This window comes from Ogataea polymorpha (assembly GCF_001664045.1).
Source record: "Ogataea polymorpha strain NCYC 495 leu1.1 chromosome Unknown OGAPOscaffold_5, whole genome shotgun sequence".
Taxonomy (NCBI): domain Eukaryota; kingdom Fungi; phylum Ascomycota; class Pichiomycetes; order Pichiales; family Pichiaceae; genus Ogataea; species Ogataea polymorpha.
Window position 1 is genome coordinate 1,242,372 of NW_017264702.1, and position 23,654 is coordinate 1,266,025.

A 23,654-nucleotide genomic window follows, 5' to 3' on the forward strand; every position below is an offset into this window, starting at 1 on the left:
GAATAAATTATAGCACATACCTATAGGTAGGGGCCTTATCTCCTAGCTCAGCCAGCTCCTCCAGGGAGAATTTGTCAATTTCCTCTTGAGACAGAGCATCCCGTTTTCTGTTTTGCGATCTCAGATAGAGGTAATTGCACATGCACGGCACCATGGCACCAAGAACCGTGCAGCCGACGGAAAATCCGAATCCTAACGGGTAGTAAGGTGCCTGGGAGTCGATATAAATATTTGAGCCAATTCCACCCCCACCAATGGAACCCAGAAGCATCATGAAGCCAATTGCCGATGCCCGCTTGGTTGGGTTTGGAATGTTCAGGGACAGCCAAGCACCAATCCCTGGGGCCTGCGCATTGTAGCCCGAGGCTGCGAGGAAAATAGCAAAATACGACACGCCCGGTAAATTAGGATGGTGGACAGTGATCCATAAAATGATAATACCCACAAGTCCAATTGTGTAGCAAATCATAATTGTACGAGCACGCTGCTGCGAGCGGTCAGCCCAGATGGCCATGGACACAGTGAGAATGGTGGCCGCAACATATGGCGGAGTGGTCATGGCCTGTGCCTTGATGGCCGAATAACCAAGGTTTTTGACCATAGTGGGCAGGGTGTAGGAAAGAGAGTATGTTGGAACAGAACCTCCAAACCAGAACATAAGCATAACAAAGTAGACTTGCGGGTCCTTGAGAGCGTTCCAGGCCTGACTCATCTCAAATTTCTGGTTGGTTCCTGCCGGCCCGTTATCGTATTTTTTCCGCAGATAAAGGTAGTCTAGCTCTTTATCAGAAAAAAACCGAATCTTGTCTTCTCCAGGGAAATTTGGCAGCATGACATATCCAATAAGGGCAACAAACACTGTCGCAACTCCTTCAATGAGGAACAGCCAGCGCCAGGCACGCCAACCTCTGGCATAGTCGAGATTACCAATCCCGTAAGCCAGAACTCCACCAAACGCACCGGCAAGCGTGTTGGCACCATAGAAAATTCCCATTCTTGTCTGCAGCTCGGAACGGGTGTACCAGCAGCTGAGAATGAAGTACGAGCCAGGGTAGATCACGCTTTCTGCGGCCCCTAGACACAGCCGAATACCAATATATTGGTGCCAGTTCTTCACAAAGGCAGTGCACAGAGCCACGACTCCCCAGATGACCATCATAGAAGGCACCCAAAGCTTAGGACCAACCCGCTTGAGGGCGATGTTCGAGATGGGCTCAAACAGGCCATAGGTAAAAAATAGGCACGTGAGGGCCAAGTTGAACTGTTCGCCAGTCATATTGGTGTCTGTGAGAAATCCAAAAAGTTTTGCATTACCCGCATTTGACTTGTCGAGAGTACACCACAAGTAGCAAAGGGAAAGGTAAGGAAGCAAGCGTAGATCGATCTTGGTCAGCATTCTGCGCTTTTCTTCGGAATGAGAAGAGTAGTGTTCCTCCAGCTCGAGGAGGTACTCGTAAGAGGACTTATAGTCGGTGTCAGCAGACACCTGAGTGATTTCAACGGGGCACCCTTTCTCCATACCAGAAGTCAGCAATTTTTTCGGTTTATAAATATAGCTTATCTTATCTTATCAGGAAATTTTTTTTGTCGGCACTTGATGCCGACGCAGTCCATAGATTAGGTATACAGATACTCATCGAGCCGCTCGTCGTCCGAATCCTCCTTTGCAGGTATTGGGCGATTGGCCAGCGGCGTCAGCCGGAATCCGTGCCGACGGTACTGGTCCACGGGATAGTCCAGGGTTTGGGAATGGCAGGTGATTCTTTGGTCCCAGACCACCACTGTACCCTTATCGTATCTCACACGGCACGCAAAGTCCTGCCCGCGGATGATGTGGTTAAACAAAAAGTTGAGCAGAGCATCACTCTCCTCTTTCTGCATTCCCACAATGCTTTCCGTGTAGACGGGAGTGACATAGAGAGCTTTTCTTTTAGTCACGGGATGGACCACCACAACAGGGTGTTCTGTCCGGCAGATGTTGCGTCTTTGGATTGCGGACGTCCCGTTGTTGGTAATCTCTGCATTAGCCACTCCGACATTGCAATGGACAGCACGCAGACCTTCCAGTCTCTTTCTAAACTTTGGAGAGAGACGCTCGTAAGCTCCATAACTACTGGAAAAGATAGTGTCTCCACCTGCTGTTGGAGGACATTCCAGCATGCACAGGATAGTAGTGCCTGGTGTCTGGGGCTCTGCTGACTGGTCAGAGTGAAACTGGATCGGACTGCGCCCTTTCCAGGACCGTCTCACACGCAGATCATCCTTATCATCATAGATTATCATGAACTCCGGCGAGCCATTTGCCGGATGAGGAGCCCAGCCGTGGATATGCAAAGGTCCAAAATGACGGGCAATATCGAGCTGTCTGTCAAACCCGATGTCTGCAAAGTCCTGGTCTCTGAAGACCACGACTCCCCGCTGCGCAGCAAGCAGTGCCAGCTCGTCCAGCCCGGCTGAAGTCAGCTGCGAAAGCTGTGTTTCTCTAATCTCTGTGCCAATAGCTGGGGAAAGCTCCATGACAGTGGCGTTTTTGAGCAGGTTCGGCATTTCAGGGTCTGCTCTGTGGCCCGGGTCATGGTGGACAAATTTGCCAATATCCTCGACTTTCTCAAGTGGGTCGTAGAAAGGCAGGTAGTCTGGGTATAGAGGTTCCGAGGAGGAGGGTCTTTGGATAGTCACGGTCATCGTTGGAGAGGAGAGTATCTGAGTTAGGTATTTAAATCAATACATATCTACCAGGGAATCGGCGGTCGCCGAAACTTACCGACGACTGCTGAGCTGTTTTTCATGCTCCAAAATGCTGACAATAGCAGGATTACTGATAAGCTTTTCGGCGGCGTTCGCCGACGCAGGCAGCAGCGGACTGCGGACATATGGCTCGGAGCCTTCAAGATGGTGGAGCAGGGCCTTCATGCCGGGAATGCCAGCGCTGGATATTGCCGCATCCGCGTTAGACACGAGCAGATGCAATTTGTTGGCCTGGCATAGAACCTCTGGGGTCAATGGCTGCTGACACAGCTCCCATAGCTCCTGACAGGTTTTAGGTGCAAAATTTGGGACCCCGGTGATTGCGCCCTGTGCACCAACAATTATCCCTGGTAGCAGGAAATCAATAAATCCACATAGGGCGAAAAAGGGAATACCTGTGGTACGTGGGCCGAGCGGGGACTGGGCGACGCGGGCCAGCTTTGCAACAGAAGCACAAGTTAGCTTGCAACCCACTACATTGGGTGCTTTCTCGGCAATTCTGAGAATAAGGTCGCTGGACATGTCGATTCCACCCGCAACAGCAGGAAAATTGTAGATTAAAACGGGGATAGGGCTTTGGTCTGCAATGGTGGTGTAGTATGCTTCTAAATTGGCTTCTCCTAATCCATAATATCCAGGCGGAATCACCAGAACACTGTCAGCCCCAGCAGAAGCAGCGTCCTTAGCATACTGGACCGCCTGTTTGGTGGACAGTCCTCCAGCTCCTGCCATGATAGGCATGGTCACAAAACCAGCCTCGTCTAGTACTGTTCTTGCTAAGTTGATCAACCGAGTCCTTTCCTCTCTTTCTAGGTGGATAGCCTCGCCCATGGACCCCGAAACAACGGGCATAACGCCAGCCTCAGCAAGACGCAGCGTATGTTTTGCAAACTGGTCGTAGTTGATTGTTTCATCGGCGTTAAAGAAACACGGCAGCGGCGCAAGAATTCCAGGACGTAGCGACGGCATTGTCCCCTGACGGCTGGCGGACGCGATTTATATATGTCGGAGGTTGTCGGCGGTGGCCGATATAAATATCTTATCTACACGCAGAAAAACTATATTCATGCAAAATTCACTAGACTACGGTCCCCGCGATCTCATTGGCTATGGTGAGACCACGCCAGACCCACGATGGCCCAATGGAGCCAAGATTGCACTTTCGTTTGTACTAAACTATGAAGAAGGCAGCGAAGTGTGTCCCGAGAATGGCGACGCAGTCACCGAGGTGCTGGCTACAGAACTTGGTCCTGGGGTGCAGCCATCTGTGGGTGGAGCTCGCGACGTAAACATCGAGTCGCTGTATGAGTATGGTAGTCGTTGTGGAGTGTGGCGCGTTCTCAGACTTTTTGAAGAGCACGGCATGAAGCTGACTATTTTCGCTGTTGGACAGGCACTGGAGAAAAATCCGCAGGTTGGAAAGGCCTTTGTTCGCAGCGGACACGAAGTGGCATCTCACGGCTGGAGATGGGTCGATCGCTCTGGATGGACTGCGGCTGAGGAAAAGGAGAACGTCAAGCGGTGCATCCAAGCGATAGAAAAAACTACCGGTCGGCCTCCACGGGGCTGGTACTACGGGATGATCCACAGCAAAGCGGCAGAGAGGTCTCGCAGCATATTGGCGCAGACGTTTGCGGAGCTAGGATTGCCGCTTCTTTGGTACGGCGATGCGTATAACGATGACCTGCCATACTGGCTACCATACCCAGGCGGACCCAAGCAAAACGGGCTTTTGATCATTCCCTACACCATGGACACTAACGACTACAAAAATGCAGGCTACCATGCGTATATTACTGGAAATCAGTTTTTTGAGTACCTGCGCGACTCTTTTGACGAGCTCTACCGCGAAGGCAAGCATGGAAGCCCCAAAATGCTGAGCATTGGCCTGCACGCCCGAATTATTGGCCGTCCAGGAAGAATAGCTGGACTGCGCAAGTTTCTAGATTATATATCAGACAAGCAGGTGTGGGTGGCCACGCGCGAGGAAATTGCGCTCCATTGGCGCAAAGAGTTTCCCTACGTGTAGTCACCACACTGACGAGCCAGAAACAAGTTAAGATCAAACCCTTCGTCAAGAGGAATCGGGAAGACGTCCTCAACGTAGTTTTTGGAGTCGTCTAGCAGTTCAAGCGAGTCATAGACCTGGTGGACCAGAGCAGCAATATGCGCAGCAGGATGAGTAGAGTCGAGGTCAAAAATGGTGAGCCCGAGCTGGAGAAGGTTGGAAAGCGGCGAGTTGGGAGCCGGAGGAGCTGTTTGGTTCTGTGTCGGAATGCGGCAGAAAAATCTCTCGTCCACTGCTCCTCGAGCATACAAAATGCTAAGCAAGATAAATGCAAACGCGTGTGTCATCCAGTAGGAATCAATGGCGCAGCGGAAGCGAGACAGAAACGAGTGGTTCACTTTTGGTTCTTCCCATCCGGGAGTCTCGAGAAATAAGCCAAACATATAGAGTGCTGCCTCTACACTGCGTTTCAAGGCCGCCAGCACAGATCGTTGCTCAGATTCCGGGACGGGCAACCCTGCACACAGCCCTGCAAGAGGCGCACTATTAAGACTCAGACGGTACCAGCGCATGGAGGTGAATGGTATTTCAGATAGGCTGAGCTGCGCATTGGGGTAATTCGTCCATTCGGCTGCCCATTCGTCCAGAAAGAAGTTCACGTATCTTAGATCCGTTGCGTGCTTGAGAGCCAGAGTGAGTTCACAAAGCCCTAGCAGCTTGTGGTCGTTGGCTTCTGCACTAGCCGTAGAGCAGAACTTCCTGGCGAGGGCCACAAGCGGAACAGGGTCGATTGTCGTGGGCAGCTGCGTGGAAAGGTGAGTTTGGTAGTCCAGAGAAACGAGATTGAGCATGATCCGCAAAATTCGCACGTCTTCGAGCGAGCCAGTGAATTTTGTTTGCAGGTGGCCCTCGAGATCCATGAATTTGACCCATCGGATCGTGAGTCCAATTACGTTCCATACAGAAACCTCGTTGTATCTGCTGGCGCTCTGACTTGCTCTCAGCGGCATCCAATGAGCATAGAGCTGCAGAGACTCGAGCTGCTCCAGCGTGATGCGGTCTGTGCGTCCCAGAACCACCCGAGACAGTGAAAAGTCTAGCAATGCAGCCAGATCGTGTATGTTTTGACCGGGCTGGGAAAGACTTCGCGCTCCCACACAGCAGACGGTAAGAAACAACAGTGTTGACCGCTGGCGCAGATCGGCTGCGTTTGAATGTATGCTTCTTGTAAGAAGTGGTGCCATGCTGTGCATCTGTTCAAAATACAAATCAACCAAGTGTTGAGCGTCTTGCAAAGACAAAATTCCAAGCGACACAGGATCGCAGCACCACTGGTCTGTGCGGTAGAGCTGATGTAGAAGTGGTAGGGGCGATCGTACTGAAGGTGTTGTGCTGTTATTTTCGGCCATGCCATTGCTGGCCATGGAGTATGCACTCTGCACCGTAGACATGGGTGCTCCGCGAAGCGAAATGGTCTGGATGGCGACGGGAGGACGGTGCAGAGGTGGCGAGGGTTCAGCGGGTGGCGGATCGGAAATGGCACCTAGTAGGTCAATTTTTTGTTCGATCGTTCCCAAGGACGAGAGCACGGTGCTCATCAGTTGGACGACTTCGGAGGCCCCTGGAATTTGTTCCTCCCCGTAAGAGCATACCCTGTCACTCTTGGCGCATCTGAAGCACGGTTGAAGCCCGTCGCAACGCTGTTTCCGCAAATGGCAGGCATCGCAAGCCCGCCGGACTCCTCTTCGCTTCATGATAAGGATTGAAAAAATGTCGTGTACTGAATTTCGGAAGTAGATAACAGATGCAGAAGATTCTCTGGTTTTTTGATTAGCGAGAACTCAAAATACGCTCTACTTTGTAATATATGTTCGAAATACAATCTTTAGTACAAATTTGCTCCGTCAAGTGAATTTTCCATGCTCCATGCTTGCCCAGATTCGAGTTTGAGCTCTACCTGAGTATGCCTTGTCCTTGGTTCCAGTTAGCAGTCGGCAAACATGATCTCACGGAGAATACTCAGGGAGGTTTGTTGTAGAGCGGCAATCACGGCCAGTCAATGGCTAACTGTGCCCTTGTGATGCATATAGCACCCTTCTTGAAATTTCTGTGATGAAAGATTTTGCTCTCCAAATTCTATTTGCACTTTCAGGTTAGCCTTTTACATACAAAAGTACAGCGTGTAAGCAGAGCTAAAACAGATTAGCTCACTCATCGCTATACACGTGACCCTTCAATGTCAATAGTCTGCCTCCATCCATCCTTACGTTTCGACCGTCAAGATATGCACCGCCGCTTGAACACATGAATATAATGAGGGCCACCATCTCTTCTGGAAGACCTGCCCTCCGTGCTGGGAGCTGGCTGGCATACTTGATATTTGATGTCGGATCTTCCGCTGCCATAGGGGTCATTCTGCTTTCGTAGAGTCCTGGAGATACAGCGTTGACCCTAATATACTTATCCGCAAACTCAGCAGCCATGATCCTCACCATGTGGTCTATAGCTGCTTTTGACAGCTGGTACGCTGGAACAAACTGATTATTGTGCACAGATGCAGGAGATGAGAAGCAAATGACACATCCTTTTCCATCCCCTTTCTGCGCTGCCTCGCCTAGCTTTTTAACTAGCCCACCAGTCAAAAAGTACATTCCGAACACATTCACGTCAAAGGTATCTCGAAAATCTTTCCATCCGATGGAACAAGTGGCCTCCTGAAGCTTCTCAAGAGATTCACCTGGAGAAAAAGTGACGGGGTTTTGTCTTCTGATTCCTGCACAATGAATGAGAATATCCACATTTTCGTAGTTTTCATTGATGAAGCTTACCAGCTGTTTATTTGACACCTCGTCACCTATGTCATAACACAAAGATGTCACTTTGCTAATAGAACCTGTTTCATCTTTTACTTTATCACACTTGTGAACCGTCTCGTCCAGACGATCTTGGAATAGGTCAACCACTGCAACGTCAACATTATTGGCTACCAAACCCTGGCAGATCATTTGGCCGAGCCCTGAACCACCTCCCGTTACGATGGCCTGTCTGCCTGCTATTTTGTAAAGCGATGGAATAGTAAATTGTGACATCTATGCTGTGACTGATTACTTGTTTGTATGGAAATGCCGAGTCTAATATTTCAAAAAGATAACGATAAGTTTTCATATAAATTATAGTCAATCCTGCCTCATATCTTTATATTAACAAGCAAGAGAATCATTAGCCAATAGCTGGAGCCTTTCCGGAATGCGCGAGCTGGCAAATAAAAAACCCATTGCCAAAATGCAACGGATCCGATTCAGATCAAGGTAGTGTCGCAAATACTACCGGTAAAAATCTTGAAATTTTATTTATCGCTTATCTCTCTCCTGCCCAATAGGACATCTAATTTATCGAAAATTATCAAGTCATAATAAGACCTGCTATTAGGTTACAAGTTTACTGTCATCATCTTATCTGCTCCTTTGCTGGATCATAATGTTCTCCTGCGGTGTGTGCAAAAAGAGAAAAAAGAAATGTGACTTCAATCTCCCGAGCTGCAAAAATTGCGAGTCTATGGGAACCATATGTCGATACTATGACGAAGGATTGGGAACTTCGGTCTCCAGAAGGTATCTAAAAAATTTGGACGATAAGATAAAGGAGTTAAAATACGAGATAGCCAAATATGAAAACAAAATAGAACGGAAGAATCTTGCACACTCTAGCACCAGCAGTGAAGAGGAAGCCAAGCAGCTACCTGAAACATCTGTAAGCTCTGGATGCTTTATAGAGGGGAGCAAGGATTCCTACTTTTTTGGGCCGGGATCTGTGGTCTCAATGGTTCACTCGGTGTCAAAGGTGTTGAACCTAACTGTCGAAACAAGTAATCTCAGCTCCATTGACAATTATACATCGTTTCCAAAGATAAAAGTTCCATTCGATTTCTCCATAATTGGCCATGAGCAGTCCAGATTGCTCATTGAGAACTACCTCAGTAATATTTATCCTGTTTTCCCATTGCTTCCAGAGAGCTTTTTTCATTTTGAGGTCATGATTCGAAACTACCCTTCATATGAGCAATTGTTCGTGCTGCTTATATTTCTCGTCTCTGCAACCCACCTGATGCGGAAACGAGTAGATTTTGCTTCTATCAAGATAATGATTCAACAAAAAGTAGCAGAGCTCATGAAAGACAAATTGAGAGATTCCGATGGTGACACTCTTCTCGCGTTAGTGTACTATGCTATCTATGAACTGTTGGATCCTGAATCAGGCTCGCCAGTATGGAAGACCCTTTCTTTAGCCTGTGCTTTGGCTGAAAAATTGAGATTCTCAAACACCGGGAACCAAGGTCCGATACCCGGAAGAGTGTGCAAACAAGTCCCTCGGATTAAATTACTGAAAGTGCTCTATGAGCTTGAAACCAGTGTCTCTCTTTGTCTAGGCAGACCTCCTTCAATTTATTTTTCGAGGAATCAAATCGGTCGTCTTGAAATTGACGATAGTAACAGCAGGACTGTTTTTGTCGAGCTCACAAACAGGATCGATCTCTTTCAAAATATTTATGGCAAACTCTCTGGATGCCCTATCTGCCGGGCTGAAGCGCTGATTGGGCAACAACTGGAGACAACAGCAACTCAATGGCTTACTGCTTGCTCGCTGCTCACTCATAGCTGTACTCAGTGTGAAGGATCTGGTTTCTACTTAAATGTTTTGCAATCTAGTGTTGAATGCATCAAAAATGCAAACCGAAAAGCTCAAAAGTACGCCCCATTATGTTTTTGGATAGAGATCTCCAACATTATGCTTTCTTTAATGAGCTTATTGATTATTACTAAGCTTCATCATGAAGTGCTAGAGAATTCCCCTTTCCAGTACAAAATTGTTGATGCCATTACAACCGGAAAGCAGCTACTTGCGAGATATTCAACTTTCTGGCCAAATTCTCAAGCACTACTTTCGTTCACGGAATTTGCATTGGAAAGCATGAATGCCCATTGATATGGATGTTAAGAAATACGTAAAAAAATAAAGCCGCTGCAACAGCCACTATACCCAATCCTGTAAGCCTACATATTCCTCCAGGTTTAATAAGCCATCAACTTTGAAACTGTCAGTCCAGCTTGATTGGTTGTTGATCGAGAGCAGAGCTGGCATAGACCTAGAATCTAAAATGCTACTGGGCTCATCTCGTGGAAGATGCAAACTTGCTTCAGGAGCAAGAACATCATTCTGGGGAAACAGTAGCTGCTCAATTTGGGCTGACACTTGATCGTCCTCTTCAAAAGTTTCATAACTTGACCTATTTTTTGCAATTGCAAATAATCGCTTTGAAGCCTTGAAATATATGTCTTTTAATGTCTGAATCATCTTTCCACGAGTTATATCGGGCCAGCGCTCACTGAATCGAAGAAGCAAATCAATGCATCCTTTGAACTTGGAATCTAGAAATTCAAACGTAAAAAAATCAAGTATCCAGTCACTTTGCGTCCATATAACATCTGCTAGATTCACAGCTGCTTCCTCAATATAGTAGACTCCCATTAAAAGATAGAAAACCTGGCCGCTCCTGGAGTCTCTCAGGTATTCGTCAATCAACAGAGCTAGCGAGTTGACTAGTTTCACATATGACGGACGAGGTGGGTTTGTGATTCTAGGAGTGCGTCGGCGTAGACGAGTTTGAAGGGATGCCTTGCAAATAAGTCTGAACCTTAGCTGATTGAGTTTGGCAAATTCTTCTGCTTTCAAGTACCATTTTTCGACTTTGCTGTCCATATCGTCCAGCCACTCTTCCGCATCAATATTTAGTTCCTTATTGAGCCAAAGTACCTCGTGCACTTCTGTCTCGTAAAGTCTGAACTGGTAAAAATGAAGAGCGGCAGCTTTTGTTTGCGGACCAGAGAGATCGATTTCCTTTTCTGTGATGAAAGAATCATCCACTGTAGCTGGTTTCTCTACTGAGATAAGATTGTCAGGTATTGGAAATGCAATACGCAGAACTGAGCTCAAATGTCGAGACATGGAGGTGGTGACCAGAAAAAGCCTGCGTCGGAGATCTATGTCTATCATAGTACTTGTTTCTATTTGCACATCCTTGTGCAGTCCAAGATCAAGACAGAGTCTGAGGCATTCTCGAATGGTGTACCAAATGTCAGCTGCATATGGGTTTGCAAAAGCATAATGGGCGATCAATAGGGTTATTTGAAGCTTTTTCAGTTTGCTTTCCCAATTTGTGTGGGCGAGTTGCACGATGGCTTGGGAAAAGAGAACGCTAGAAGACGATAAGCTTTTTCTTTCCCCTTTGTGCGTCAAAGTAGCTGCTGAGATTGCTAGAGCAATTGAAATAGCTGCATAATCATACGAACTGGCCGTAACTCGGGATTCAAAAACCTTGAACTGTATTTGTTTGAGTTCCAATCTTGATAAAATGGGGTACTGAGGCTGATGATAACTGGTATAATTCTGCATCAATATTTGTACAACATCCCTGGGAATACTGTAAAGATCAACCGGTGGATGCTCCTCAACAAATCGTTTCATGTTCCCCCTCTCCGAGTTATCCAACATCGAATCGAAGGGTGCAGGTAAACTACTTGAACGAAAGTAAAGGAACGGGTAGTTTACAACTCCTCTGTCGCATTCAGAAGACTCAAAAGCATCGACGAATGGTGTTGCCACATACCTGGCAAATGTCAAAGCCTGTTCTTCGGACTTGTCCAGAATTGGATTCACAGATAACTCGGCAAGTTTGATTTCCAGCTCGGCAACCCTATTTTCAAGATACAGGGCCAAACTTCGTGGAACCGGTTTGGACAGTCCTTTAATCCAGGCAAAACACTCGTGACCCTCTTTTTCGCAGTTGTTGCAAGCTGGAAACTCATATCGGCACTTTAATCTCTTGTTCTTACACCTAAAGCATCTGGTCGAGCTTCTTGCGTGACCGTCGTTGAAAACCTTGCGTAGTTCTAATGGGTTTGCAATTTCATCCATGTGTCGTCTCCTTAAATGATTTGTAGTACGATCTGGAAATGCAGGCGAGAATTTAAAAACATGCAAATAGATACAGTATTTAACTATCTTGTTTTTTAATTACATCTTTGGAGATTAGATAACACGATTAATATCAGTAACTTTTTTACAATGATGCATTATAAATGTATAACTGCTAAACCATTTCAACCCGGTAGACAATAGCATCAGATCAAGTCTCATCCAAAAAGTAAAGTAAAATCCTGGTTGTCGATTGGGGAGCATTAGAATTTTTCTAAAATATGTTGCTGTAGTCGTAACATAAAGATCAAACATCAACCTTCTCAAAGCTCTTTTAGACTGTGCCTACTCCGAATGATATTTATATAATTCTATAGACCACCCTTAAGTGTCAGCAACATCGTCGTTTTCATATGAGTAGGATAATTGTTCAGCACAGGCCTCTTGGGATATCCGAAAACACCTCTCCATTGTACCTGGATCTCTAGGCGTCAAGCTTATACCAAATTCTTTTGGCCAATATGTTTGCGCTGAACGGTCTGCAGCATATCCGATATAGTCATTGACTGGTGGACGCGAGGCATCTCTCTTAATTTTAAAAAGCATGCAGCTTCGTGCCAAAATGACATATAGTATTCTGATTGAAAGATTGACTGCTGTGCATGCCCTTGATCCAGCACCAAATGTGAAATGGTATGGAGAATGGTTCACGCTCGATTCGTATAGAAATCTTTCTGGAACAAACTCATCCACCGTGTCTCCAAAATGTTCTCTGTCGTGGTTTGCGGCTTGCGCATTTAAAATCACTGTTGTACCTTCAGGAATTGTAGCCCCATTCCACTGAAAAGCTTTTGCAGTTTTTCTAGCGGGAATCAAAGGAATAACCGCGTACATTCTGAGGAGCTCACGGATGAAGGACACTGCAAATTCACTTTTTTGCTCAAGCACCACCTGTTTCCATGCCTCCTCTACGGAGCCGTAGTGCTTAATGCAATCAGAATAGACTCTTTCTTGCCACTCCTCTCCCTTTTCTGTGGCAAGCTGGGCAAATATCAGAGCTCCGGTCGAACCAAGAGTTTCAAAGCCACCAGAGACCAATCCAACGCATATGCATTTAATATCATCCAAATCCAGTCTTCCATTGCCATCAGATTTTGCAAAATCTCCTACAATACTCACACGGTCGTCTCTGTGATTGAGTGCTTGCTGCGTGAGCTTTCGGAGCCACTCGTCTCTAATCCTACTGCACTCAACAGCGAGTCTGCTTCTGGGGTTTTCGGGCAAAAGTCTCATAATTGGAACATAATCTTGCAAATTCTTGTTTGTAGACCGAAACGAGGATATAGTTTTCACAATTTCAAGAATTTCCTTTAGAAGTTTGGTCCTGATATTGTCAAATCTCGTGGCATAGCAAAGCATAGTGGTGAGGTTGAGAGCAAGCCTTTGCGTATAAATGTAAGGATAAGCTGACTCGCCATTGGACGTATCTTGATACAGGTCACGCAATAACGAGTACGATTCCACATCGTACAAGCTTGCTCTTTCTTGAATCGCGGGTGTAGTCATATATCTTTGAACGTTGAGTCGCCTTTTTTTACATGTGTCGTTCCAAGGTGAAGTGCCTATTGTCAGGCCCTGTGATGTAGACACCAGCTTGTGAAAAGTATAGAGCAGAGGCCTATCAATGAGACAGGTTTGATTCTTCACAAACCAGTCCATCGCTGCTGAATATGAGTTGACGAAAATAATTCTCTGATTTCCGAATAGACATTGAAAGACAGGCATTCGGTATTTGAGAGAGAGTTCTTGGAGGTTTGTGGGGTGGTCGTTCCCTAGCTGTCCAAGATTTCCAAAAAGAAGGCTTGGACTTGGAAGATATGGAAGCCCATTTATAAATTTCGTTGTGGGTTTGATAGTGTATAGGTAAAACCACAACATCAAAGCAATTAAGGCTATTAGCATGCTCAGCGCCAACGCATTGCCCCATGGAAAGACGAAAATTGACATATCAAGAAAAACGAGTGCGTAAAACTTTGAATCAGATCTAAAGGTGTAGCTGTATCTTTATCTGTTGGCACAATTACTTGAAGCCTTCCCGAAAAAGCTCACTATCTCCTGCAATGAACAAATTTATGGCTAAATGAATTGTTTTCTGACCGAAACAAAACATGCTTTAGACGCGAAAGTTTCATGAAAACTCCGTACTATGCCATTACATGTCGTTCGACAAACCTGGAATTTTTTGCGGATGATAAGAAAATGCTTCATGTCTCAGATCGCGACGCGAAACTTGGAATAGTCGCAAAAGGGAACTGCACTTTTATGAATAGCTTATTATAGTCGGAATCTCTCGCAAGCATCCGACAGGATCCTTCTTTGAGCTTTGGTTACTGAAATGTTATTGCCGACACTCAGGACAGTAAAGGAAAAGGAGCTTGGGCCAAAGTCCCGGAAAGGAGTGTTTATTCAGTTTTGCGTCTTTTCCCGATAAGACAGTACTTTTTTCGGGAAATCACCCGAAAAATCTACTGATAAAGAGAAATTTGTCACCAGGATGAAGTTAATGAATGATTCGGAGATTAGTGTTTTCATTGTAAACGAAAAATCTCCAGTCCAGTATGTAACTAACTGGATAGCAGTAGGAATTGATGTTGAAGACATGGTATTAATTACTCTTAACATTCGCTTCGTATCTAGAGATCTACCTTATTTAATAAAGTAACAATAAAAAGAAAGCCATTCTCTCACGTCTAATCGAAGAGAAAGCGACCGGTAGTCACCCGATTTATTCCTATTGTTTTTGCTTAAGGCTCGGTCTTATACTTACTTATTAACGCCAGACGATGGAAAATATAGGTTATAAAAAATCAGACTGTATTCACTCAAACTTATTAAAAAGATATCTGTTTCGTGTTTTTTGAAACGCATTACTTGTGAAAATGTCCACTTCAAAGCCTTTTCCGGTTCCAGATCCAACAGCCTCCTATTGGCATTCCGAGAACGATACCTTTGTTCACACTCGCACAACTGATGATCTCCCATCGGAAACAGATGTGCTTATTGTTGGTGCAGGGTATGCTGGTGCGGCGTCCGCATACTGGCTTTACAAACAATGTCAAACAAGTCCTCTGAGTGTTTTGATGCTAGAAGCTAGGACAGTATGTTCAGGAGCTACTGGAAGAAATGGAGGACATTTGAAACCTGACTACTACCGCGAGTACCTTAAATTTGAGAGACTTTATGGACAGAAGGGTGCCGCAGACATTGGGAACTTTGAGCACGAGCATATATCTGAGATAAAGCACGTGGTAGAAGATCTCCAAATTGATTGTGATTTCGTTCTTACGAGAGCATGTAATGTCCATCTTACAGAGGGTGCAGTGACTGGATGTATTAAAGCTATGGATGCTCTGAAAAAAAATCCGTACTCCACTGTACTGGACGACATTCAAGTTCTTGAAGGAGAGAATGCAAGAGTGGTCTCTCAATTTCCAAAGTCACCGCTTGCACTAACATTTACTGCAGGACACCTATGGCCATACAAATTTGTGAAGGGTTTGCTTCAGTTTTGTCTAAAAAGAGGTCTCAACTTGCAAACAAACACTTGTGTTGACAACATTGAGACTCTGGAAGATGGTTCTTATCTGATAAGAACCGCAAGAGGCAATGTAAAAGCGAAAAAGGTTATCTTGGCAACAAATGCCTACACGTCGGCTATAGCTCCAGAGTTTGATGACAAAATTGTTCCCGTCAAGGGTACATGCTCTCACATCAAGTTCACAGCAGACAACGAGTATACTCCGTATTTGAACTATACCTACGGAATTTGTCGAGACTTTTCTGAGCACGAGTACTTGATCAATAGGTCTGATGGATCCATCGTTGTCGGTGGAGCTAAACCATTCTATCTGAAAGATAAAGATTCCTGGTATAAGAATGTCGATGATGCCAGTCTATTCAAAGCAGATATAAAAGGATGGTACGGTACTTTTATGCAGGATAACTTTAGCAGTTGGAAGGGAACTAAAACAGAAGTGGATTACTTATGGACCGGCATTCTAGGTTACTCTGTTGATGCTCTTCCTTGGGTTGGAGAAATGCCAAATCAAAAGAATAAGTATGTCTTAGCAGGCTTTCATGGCCATGGTATGCCACGGGTATTTTTGTCTGCTAAAGCAATATCGGAAATGATTTTGAAGGGATTGGCAGTCGAGGAGACAGACTTACCCCAGCCATTTATGCTGACTGAAGATCGTCTAAAACAGGCTAGAAACAATATTCTACAGGAGGCGGGATATTACAAGTATCACACTAAACTCTAATCTATGTTTCGAGGATTTTTTTCTTTCACCACTATACTTTTTGTAGCTCTATAAAAATGCCGATTTCATCAAACTGCGGCCCGCTCGAAAATCGGTTTCCCAAATAAGTTCATATCGAGTGGATGCCGATAAGCATTATAAAATTTTCGGAAACTAAGCACCAAATATAATTAGCACCTTGTGCACTACCAGCTTTCATTTTTGCGAGATTGATACTAATACAGACTAATTTCGCCAAGTCTTGTACTGAACATTGAATTCAAAGATTCAAGATCTCGATTTGCTGTTTAAATCACTGATTAATTTCGAGAATTGTGATGCCAGACGTTGTTTTTGATATAATAGGTACCTGTATCGGGTACGACGTGATGCTGGATGCAATTGAACGCAGACTGGGTACAAAGCTTCTCGATTATCATATCAACACAAACCTCTTTTTTGATGCGTGGGGAACCGCCTGTGAAAGGGACTTTTCTTACCTCTCTCAAATCGGAGATTACCAGCCCACAAAGAAAATTCTCAAGGCTACATTTTTCAGAACTCTCCATCATGCAGGTATTCCTGATCCGAAGAGCTTTGCTACGGAGGAAGATTTAGATTACCTGTGTGCTGAATGGCTCAAACTCAAGGCTCGCCCGGAGTTGGCGGCCATGTGGAAGTTGTTGAGAGACAACGGCTTTACCATATGGTGTCTTACAGATGGAGACAAGGAAAGAGTCAAGGGCTACTTCAAGAATTCCTCAATAGAAATGCCAGAGGAGAATATCGTTTCATGCGATAGCTTGAAGATTGGGAAGCCAGCACCAGAGGTTTACAAGTATATGCTTGAGAAAATTCCAGGAAAGGGAAAAGACGCGTGGTTTGCCGCTGCGCACATGTGGGACTGTCGTGCTGCTAAAAAAGCCGGGTTCTATACGGCTTGGACTGATGTGTACGAGAAATATCCTTGTGAGGAAATATTTGGTGAGCCTGACATTATCGCAGGAGGTCTTATAGACATGGCCGAGAGGATTGTGCAAAAATACCAAAGTCTTTAGCATTGCGTGTAAGTAATATTATTACACATTGTTATTCTTCCATTGATCTATAGGATTCATGAAGTAGCGTAGTGGATACCTGAAGGTGAGTATGAAAAGAGTATGTAGATTTCACACACACACACCCTTCACCCGATTTGCGCTCGCAGAATCACGGATCACGCAAAACTATTTATCGAAAACCTCAAAATGAACAAATATCCGATGCGATCCAGTTTTTTATCGGGGAAAAACCTGCATTATCAAAATCTGATACGGCGAAAAACATATAAATCTCCAGGTTCCATGGCTCAATAATAATCAAATGTCTGAATCCAAGGTGAAATCAACAGAAGTGGTCGACGAGGTTACTAGTGTGGAGGATTTTGAGCCTCTAGTTCAAACAATCAGGAAACTGGAAGAATCTGTCGAGGATGTTGGCTACAAGAGACAAATTACTGGTCGTCAAGTCCTTATGATAACTTTTGGGGCAGGTATCGGTACTGGTTTCTGGGTCGGTATGGGCTCAGCTTTAAGGCAAGGTGGTCCTTTTGGTATAGTCTTTGCTTATACAATCAACGCTTACATTGTTTATGTCATGTTCATTCAAACTGGAGAGATGACGGCCTATCAGCCTATTCACGGTGGTTTCATTAACCAGATTGACATGTATCTTGATAAAGCAATTTGTTTTGCCCAGGGAATTAACTTTGCTTTCAACTGGATGATTGTTCTGGCAGCAGAGCTTACCGCGGGTATTAGCATTCTTCGTTACTGGGATACTAATAACAGAGTGACAACTGCCGAATACATTGCGATATTCGCAGCAATCTACATTGCTGGAAATATTTGGCCAATCAGAGCTTACGGATACATTGAATACGTTCAATCCTTTATCAAAATCGTTGCGATGGCTGGTATCACTCTCTTTATGTTTATCGGAACCTGTGGAGGATTACCAAACACTGGACCAATTGGATATAAGTTTTGGAAGAATCCTGGCTGGATAAGAAATGGAATTCAAGGAATAGTGTTGGCCTTCTCACAATCTGGATTTTCTTTTGGTGGAGGTGAACATATCGCCATCGTTGCAGGTGAGGTGAAAAATCCAAGAACGTTTATACCTAGATGCACCCAGCCTATATTTTGGAGGCTCTGTGTGTTTTTCATTGGCAACGCTTGGCTGATTACAATGAATGTGCCGTATGATGACGAAACACTTAATAATGCCAGTGGCTCGCTTGCTTCGCCATACATCATTGCAATGAAAAGGGGAGGAGTGAAGATCCTCCCTGATATTCTGAATGCTCTGATTCTACTTTCCGTCATCTCATGTGGTAACTCCTCCGTGTACATTGGATCTCGATCGCTTGTTGCCTGTGCAGATTTGAAAGTTATTCACCCGGTATTTGGCAAGAAAGACTCTAAGGGCAGGCCCGTTCTGTCTCTTCTGACTGTGTTTGTGGTTGGTATTGCGCTGGCGTTCTTAAACTGCTCAAAAACTGGAGAGCAGGTGTACAACTGGTTTAACTCGCTGTGTGCCCTGAATGGATACTTTACTTGGCTTAGCATATACTGGTCACATTATCGCTTCAGAGCTGGTCTCAAAGCACAGGGTATCAACTACAAGACGCTGCCTCTTTACGACAAGTTTTTCCCGTGGACAACATATACTGCCACCTTCATTATCATTGCCCTGTTTATAGGACAATTCTACATTGGATTATATCCTCTTGGAGGAAATTCAATGTCAGCTGCAGACAGAGCAGAGAATTTCTTCCTGACCTACCTCTGTGTTCCTCTGTTTGGCCTCTGCTGGCTTTATTACAAGCTCAGATTCAAAACCAAACTGGTGAAACCCGAAGACATGAATTTTAGCTATGCCAAAAAGTGGAACGAGATTGAAGAGTTGCGAGCCACCGAGAAGAAAAAACCGTCTAAAATTGGCGTGTTTATTGAAAGGTACTTGGCATGATTTGAAATAAGACTTAATTAAATATTTGCTTTCCATCTTTCTTGTACACGCGGCCGTCTTTCATTACAAAGGACACATGTCGCAAGGCTTTAGGGTTCTGCCGAGGGTCTTCATCAAGAGCTACCATGTCGGCAGCGGTTCCTTCCGCCAACCAGCCAAACTTTCTGCCGCACTGATCGCCGCCAGATGCCAACCAGCCGTGATACGTCAATGACCTTAAAGTGTCTTCGAGCGGAATGCCCGCCTCCAAAAAAAGCTCTGCCTCTCTCACATTTTCCCCGTGATTGAAAGTGCCTGTATCACCGCCACATGCTTGAATCAAACCCATCTTCCAGGCTTCGTGTGTCTTGGCGAGCAGGCCTGGAAACTTTGGCCCATACAGCCTTTCGGCAATGGTCAAAGTCGGCACCAGAATGCAATGATTCTCCTTTAGCACTGCCAAAGTGTCTGTGTTGCACCAAAAGGCGTGTTCGATGGTGTTGGCACCGGCCCTTGCTGCCATAACCGCGCCTCTGTTGGTTGCACAATGCGCTGCAACAGGACAATTTGCGTTTCTGGCTTCTTCGCAAATAACGTTCATTTCCTTCTGCGTGTAGAGCACCACATCCGGGTTGGGATTCTCTGGAGGGAACATCACCGAAGAGACATATGGGTGAGGTATGGCCGGCGGATACCGCATGATACGCTTGCGGTAGTCTGCAAAGAATTTGACTACATCGCAGCCAAGTCCAATTCGCCGTCTCACGGCTTTCCTAATTTCGTCTTCCCCGTCACACTCTTCACTGGTCACTGGCATTCGTGTGCCTCCAATTGTATTTTCTGTGTGCGTCTTGATGCCAGCAACGGACGCCAACACCTTTGTGGCGACAAACAGCCGTGGACCCACGGCAATGCCTCTATTGATGGCGTCTCTGAAATTCGCGTCTGCCTCCTGCATCCCCTCCGACCCTAGGTCTCTGTAAGTAGTATAACCAGCCATGAGAGCTGTTCTGCAGTGATTGGTAGCTCGAATGACCCTTTCCACAAAACTCTCGTCCCGCTTCTGTTTGGCATTGTCGGCCTCGTCGTAGGAGTGAAGAAAAATATGAGTGTGCGCGTCCACAAACCCAGGCATCACGATTTTGCCTCTGAGGTCAATGTCGGTGCTGGAGACTTGCAGATCACTCCCTGAGTGTAGGACTTGCGTAATCAAACCAGTCGTTGGGTCCACTTTGAACGAGACGTCCGTTAAAAACTGGCATGAGAGAGAATCAAACACCGTGGACGTGTGAACATAGAACGGATCTTTCTCTGAGCTATTTGCCGACTTTGGTGGCTGTGTGCAGCAGGTACAAGACATACTGAGACCGATTTACCTTCATATATTTATACTGTCCCATTTGCGACATTCAAAGTACGATTTTCGCTAAACAATCTCCTCAAAAGTATGCCACGGCGCAGTTACGTACCTTTTTGGAGACGCCTTACCTATTCTGGAAATGTCGTCTACGTCCTCCACTGAGAGCTCCAGAATGTTCAAGTTCTGTTCCAGCCGGTCTGGGGACGACGAGCGCGGGATGACTGGCCATCCCTTTGCTACACCCCAGCTCAACAGACATTGCGCCACCGTAGCATTGTTCTTTTCAGCAATCACCTGGAGGTCTGGATCGTGGAGCAGCGCAGACCCTGTTGATCCTAGAGGGCTGTAGGCCACGAGCTGAATTCCTTTTTCTTTACAGTACTTGTGTAGCTTTTCCTGATTCAACGAAGGATGTAGCTCAACCTGGTTGACTAGCGGCAGCACGCCTGTGAAGCTGATGGCTTCAAGCTCTTTGATGCCAAAATTGGCGACGCCCAATCCCTTGACCTCGGGACGACGATTTTGGATCTCAATCATCGTTTGCCATGTTTTCACATAGTTCCAGTCCTTTTCGAAATCCACAGTGCCATCAGGCAACGTGGGACACTTGGGATGGTTGCCGTGATGGTTCAATGGCGAGGGCCAGTGCATCAGCCATAGGTCCAGGGTGTCTGTTTTTAGCGCGGCAAGCGTTCTGTCTAGGCACTCCTCAGCAGCAGAATGCCAAGTGTTTGCAAGTTTGTCCACAATGAATAAGTCCTCGCGAGATACGCCGGATTGCTCGATCGCTTCTGCGACTAAGGCCTGGTTGCCATACGAAAACGCGCAGTCTAGCATGCGATAGCCGCATTTCAATGCGTGCACTATAGCTTCCCGTCCTTTACTCCCATCTAGCTGCCACGTACCAAGACCCAGAGCAGGGATCTTGGCGCCGTCTGCCAGTGTAAACTGTCTTGACGACATGAAAAGCTAAAAAATAACTAAAAATGAAAAATGAGTTCACCTAAGTTACATTTATAGTATAGGATCGGCTACAGATTCTAGGTCACGCACACATTGAGCAAAAATCTTGACACCCTCAGCAAGAAGATCCTCTTCAATTGTTGGCGGTGGGCATATCCGGATACGGTTGCCACCGGACGCGCTGCTGACCATTAGCCCTCTCTTGGCACACAGACTCCGCAGCCTTGGTCCATTGAACTGCGGTGTCACATATTTAGGGTTTAGAATCGCTGCGCAAAGCATACCTGCACCGGTAAGACCAGAAACTTGAGGCAGGTTCTCGGCTTTGAGCAGCTCTCGCAGCAGTTTTCCTTTCTCTTTGGATTGCTCAGCAATCCGTTCGTCGACCAGGACTTCTAATGCCGCAACTGCTGCCGCCGTGGCTGGTGGGTTAGCTGCCATTGTGGACCCAATGTCGCCACCGTCGATGATACCCATCACGTCTGCATTGCCGCACACAGCAGATAGCGGCGCGACGCCCCCCGCTAAGGCTTTACCGAGACACACTAGGTCAGGTTTCACCCCAGAATGCCAGCTGTGCAAAAGTTCTCCTGTTCTTCCCAGACCCGTTTGCACCTCGTCTGCAATGAAAAGCACATCGTACTGTTTGCATAAATCATAAGCCTGTTTTAGATAACCCTCTGGAGGATCAACGATTCCGGCAGAACCTTGGATTGGTTCCACCATGAACGCTGCAATAACCTCGTGGTCTTTTTCCAATGCTTTCTTGAGGCTTTCTATATCTCCATACTCGACTAATACGCCAGATGGCGAGATTGGGCCCACGCAGGGCACGTACGGACCAAACACGTCTTCGGGAGCAGAGGACAGGGAATGCGTCGATATCGTAATCCCATGGTAGCACGCAGATGCCGTGAGTACAAAGGCTTTCCCACTAGGAATACCCTTGATCTTGTAACCCCATTTACGGGCAATTTTTGTTGCCGTGTCCGTGCTGTCGGCTCCAGTACACATGCATACGATACTATCGTATCCAAAAATTTCTTTGATCTTGGAAGCAAGTCTTGCATAGCTAGGATTGACGAATGCTGTGTTGGCCATTGGGCAATCACGAATTGCTCTGCTGGCAGCTTCCACGATTTTGGGGTGAGCATGACCCATGTTGGCGACGGCAAAGAACGAGAGAAAGTCTATGTACCTGTTTCCTTCCACGTCCCACAAGGTGGCATTGCGAGCCTTTGTAAGCGCAATTGGAAGAGGCTGGAAACCACCCTTGCAGTGTTCGTATTCTTTCAATATCGCACGAGTCTTGTCTGTGAAATGAAGTTCAGGCATGTAAGTTAAATTTTTGGACATCGAATTTTATTTATGAGTTTGCGACAGTGTCGGGAACTCTGCCGGAAAAGCGTCCAAGCGACTCCAATGATGGAATTTCCGACAAAATGCTAACGGCTATCAGAGGAGGGAATAATGTGAGGTTCGCCAAGGCTTCATCTAGTTGATCAAAGCAAACAGGGCACATGATACGCCTGGTATCATTTATTAGCTCTGTGGCTTAATAGACTCCAGATAAAATGACTGGCCGAGTAAAACTTCCTCAAACTTCATGATAATCAAAAAACCTTTATCGCAAAACGTACGCGAAAATGAATTTCCCTTATCGAGAATTAGGCGATTAAAGATTTTTACAAAATAGGAAAAAAATCGGGTAAGATACCACGTTTTTCATTCCAGGGGATGTGCAGAAATGTGTTCAACTGACGGGGCCGATGGTTCAGCAGATAGACATGGACATGAAGGTGGGTATGGAGACTGACAAATAAGAAGTACTAGAAGGACGAGACAAGAAGCACGTCGGAGTGCGTAGAATGGCAGGGCAGAGCATTTGGTGGGTATGACTATTTGTGAGTTCATGGGTAGCATGCTGGGGTTGATAGACACAGCGCTATAGGTAGTGAGAAAGAGATAGGTAGAGAAGCAAGAGGGCATATGTAAGAGAGGTAAGAGGTAAATGGAGGTATTCTATGTTAACGAGAATGTAGTGCTGAAGGGGTGAGGGGTGTAGAGGAGAGGTGAGTAGGGAGTGGGGAGTAGAATTAAAAAGGAGAAAAAAATAAAGTTGGAGGGGGGAAGGGGAGGGAAAAACAGAAAAGCAGGCAGGGGGGAAGAAGAGGAGGGAGGGGAGCGGAGGGCCAAGAGTGTGGTGGCGGGGTGGCGGGGTGGCGGGGTGGCGGGGTGGCGGGGTGGCGGGGTGGCGGGGTGGCGGGGTGGCGGGGTGGCGGGGTGGCGGGTGGCGGGGTGGCGGGTGGCG

The 23,654-nt window shown here is 46.1% G+C and overlaps 15 protein-coding genes across 15 annotated transcripts; 5 read left to right on the forward strand and 10 right to left on the reverse strand.

Annotated features, from left to right (window-relative positions):
* Positions 1 to 7: 7 nt before the first annotated feature.
* Positions 8 to 1,519, reverse strand: OGAPODRAFT_9589 (uncharacterized protein; the record flags this gene model as incomplete). The annotated part of the gene is made up of 1 exon (XM_018357837.1): positions 8 to 1,519. The coding sequence occupies one exon, from the start codon at positions 1,517 to 1,519 to the stop codon at positions 8 to 10; it is 1,512 nt and encodes a 503-aa protein (XP_018210296.1).
* A 98-nt stretch (positions 1,520 to 1,617) lies between these two features.
* OGAPODRAFT_50349 (uncharacterized protein) lies at positions 1,618 to 2,685 on the reverse strand (the record flags this gene model as incomplete). Its single annotated transcript, XM_018355657.1, has 1 exon — positions 1,618 to 2,685. The coding sequence occupies one exon, from the start codon at positions 2,683 to 2,685 to the stop codon at positions 1,618 to 1,620; it is 1,068 nt and encodes a 355-aa protein (XP_018210297.1).
* Positions 2,686 to 2,760: 75 nt separating this feature from the next.
* On the reverse strand, positions 2,761 to 3,717 carry OGAPODRAFT_49912 (uncharacterized protein; the record flags this gene model as incomplete). The annotated part of the gene is made up of 1 exon (XM_018355645.1): positions 2,761 to 3,717. The coding sequence occupies one exon, from the start codon at positions 3,715 to 3,717 to the stop codon at positions 2,761 to 2,763; it is 957 nt and encodes a 318-aa protein (XP_018210298.1).
* Positions 3,718 to 3,814: 97 nt separating this feature from the next.
* On the forward strand, positions 3,815 to 4,777 carry OGAPODRAFT_50018 (uncharacterized protein; the record flags this gene model as incomplete). The annotated part of the gene is made up of 1 exon (XM_018355650.1): positions 3,815 to 4,777. The coding sequence occupies one exon, from the start codon at positions 3,815 to 3,817 to the stop codon at positions 4,775 to 4,777; it is 963 nt and encodes a 320-aa protein (XP_018210299.1).
* On the reverse strand, positions 4,768 to 6,354 carry OGAPODRAFT_14088 (uncharacterized protein; the record flags this gene model as incomplete). The annotated part of the gene is made up of 1 exon (XM_018353400.1): positions 4,768 to 6,354. The coding sequence occupies one exon, from the start codon at positions 6,352 to 6,354 to the stop codon at positions 4,768 to 4,770; it is 1,587 nt and encodes a 528-aa protein (XP_018210300.1).
* A 609-nt stretch (positions 6,355 to 6,963) lies between these two features.
* Positions 6,964 to 7,845, reverse strand: OGAPODRAFT_14089 (uncharacterized protein; the record flags this gene model as incomplete). Its single annotated transcript, XM_018353401.1, has 1 exon — positions 6,964 to 7,845. The coding sequence occupies one exon, from the start codon at positions 7,843 to 7,845 to the stop codon at positions 6,964 to 6,966; it is 882 nt and encodes a 293-aa protein (XP_018210301.1).
* Positions 7,846 to 8,233: 388 nt separating this feature from the next.
* OGAPODRAFT_14090 (uncharacterized protein) lies at positions 8,234 to 9,739 on the forward strand (the record flags this gene model as incomplete). The annotated part of the gene is made up of 1 exon (XM_018353402.1): positions 8,234 to 9,739. One exon carries the CDS (start codon positions 8,234 to 8,236, stop codon positions 9,737 to 9,739), a length of 1,506 nt encoding a protein of 501 aa, XP_018210302.1.
* A 35-nt stretch (positions 9,740 to 9,774) lies between these two features.
* On the reverse strand, positions 9,775 to 11,728 carry OGAPODRAFT_77479 (uncharacterized protein; the record flags this gene model as incomplete). Its single annotated transcript, XM_018356332.1, has 3 exons — positions 9,775 to 9,899; positions 9,965 to 11,327; positions 11,421 to 11,728. 3 exons carry the CDS (start codon positions 11,726 to 11,728, stop codon positions 9,852 to 9,854), a joined length of 1,719 nt encoding a protein of 572 aa, XP_018210303.1. The 3' UTR covers positions 9,775 to 9,851.
* Positions 11,729 to 12,112: 384 nt separating this feature from the next.
* On the reverse strand, positions 12,113 to 13,666 carry OGAPODRAFT_50557 (uncharacterized protein; the record flags this gene model as incomplete). Its single annotated transcript, XM_018355667.1, has 1 exon — positions 12,113 to 13,666. One exon carries the CDS (start codon positions 13,664 to 13,666, stop codon positions 12,113 to 12,115), a length of 1,554 nt encoding a protein of 517 aa, XP_018210304.1.
* Positions 13,667 to 14,667: 1,001 nt separating this feature from the next.
* OGAPODRAFT_95144 (uncharacterized protein) lies at positions 14,668 to 16,050 on the forward strand (the record flags this gene model as incomplete). Its single annotated transcript, XM_018357691.1, has 1 exon — positions 14,668 to 16,050. The coding sequence occupies one exon, from the start codon at positions 14,668 to 14,670 to the stop codon at positions 16,048 to 16,050; it is 1,383 nt and encodes a 460-aa protein (XP_018210305.1).
* Positions 16,051 to 16,253: 203 nt separating this feature from the next.
* Positions 16,254 to 17,104, forward strand: OGAPODRAFT_17037 (uncharacterized protein). Its single transcript, XM_018354841.1, has one exon. The coding sequence runs from the start codon at positions 16,368 to 16,370 to the stop codon at positions 17,085 to 17,087; it is 720 nt and encodes a 239-aa protein (XP_018210306.1). The 5' UTR covers positions 16,254 to 16,367; the 3' UTR covers positions 17,088 to 17,104.
* A 287-nt stretch (positions 17,105 to 17,391) lies between these two features.
* Positions 17,392 to 18,971, forward strand: OGAPODRAFT_77482 (uncharacterized protein; the record flags this gene model as incomplete). Its single annotated transcript, XM_018356333.1, has 2 exons — positions 17,392 to 18,918; positions 18,945 to 18,971. The coding sequence occupies 2 exons, from the start codon at positions 17,392 to 17,394 to the stop codon at positions 18,969 to 18,971; spliced, it is 1,554 nt and encodes a 517-aa protein (XP_018210307.1).
* An 83-nt stretch (positions 18,972 to 19,054) lies between these two features.
* Positions 19,055 to 20,380, reverse strand: OGAPODRAFT_101952 (uncharacterized protein; the record flags this gene model as incomplete). The annotated part of the gene is made up of 1 exon (XM_018353078.1): positions 19,055 to 20,380. The coding sequence occupies one exon, from the start codon at positions 20,378 to 20,380 to the stop codon at positions 19,055 to 19,057; it is 1,326 nt and encodes a 441-aa protein (XP_018210308.1).
* On the reverse strand, positions 20,332 to 21,295 carry OGAPODRAFT_17038 (uncharacterized protein). Its single transcript, XM_018354842.1, has one exon. The coding sequence runs from the start codon at positions 21,215 to 21,217 to the stop codon at positions 20,447 to 20,449; it is 771 nt and encodes a 256-aa protein (XP_018210309.1). The 5' UTR covers positions 21,218 to 21,295; the 3' UTR covers positions 20,332 to 20,446.
* Positions 21,296 to 21,482: 187 nt separating this feature from the next.
* Positions 21,483 to 22,614, reverse strand: OGAPODRAFT_17039 (uncharacterized protein; the record flags this gene model as incomplete). Its single annotated transcript, XM_018354843.1, has 1 exon — positions 21,483 to 22,614. A coding segment is annotated over exon 1 (685 nt), but the record flags the coding sequence as incomplete, so codon positions are not given.
* Between the last annotated feature and the right edge of the window lie 1,040 nt (positions 22,615 to 23,654).

What these genes read in the sequence shown, in the direction of transcription:
- OGAPODRAFT_17037 (XM_018354841.1), top strand. Translation starts at nt 16,368, where the DNA reads ATGCCAGACGTTGTTTTTGATATAATAGGTACCTGTATCGGGTACGAC.
- OGAPODRAFT_17038 (XM_018354842.1), bottom strand. Translation starts at nt 21,217, where the DNA reads ATGCTAGACTGCGCGTTTTCGTATGGCAACCAGGCCTTAGTCGCAGAA.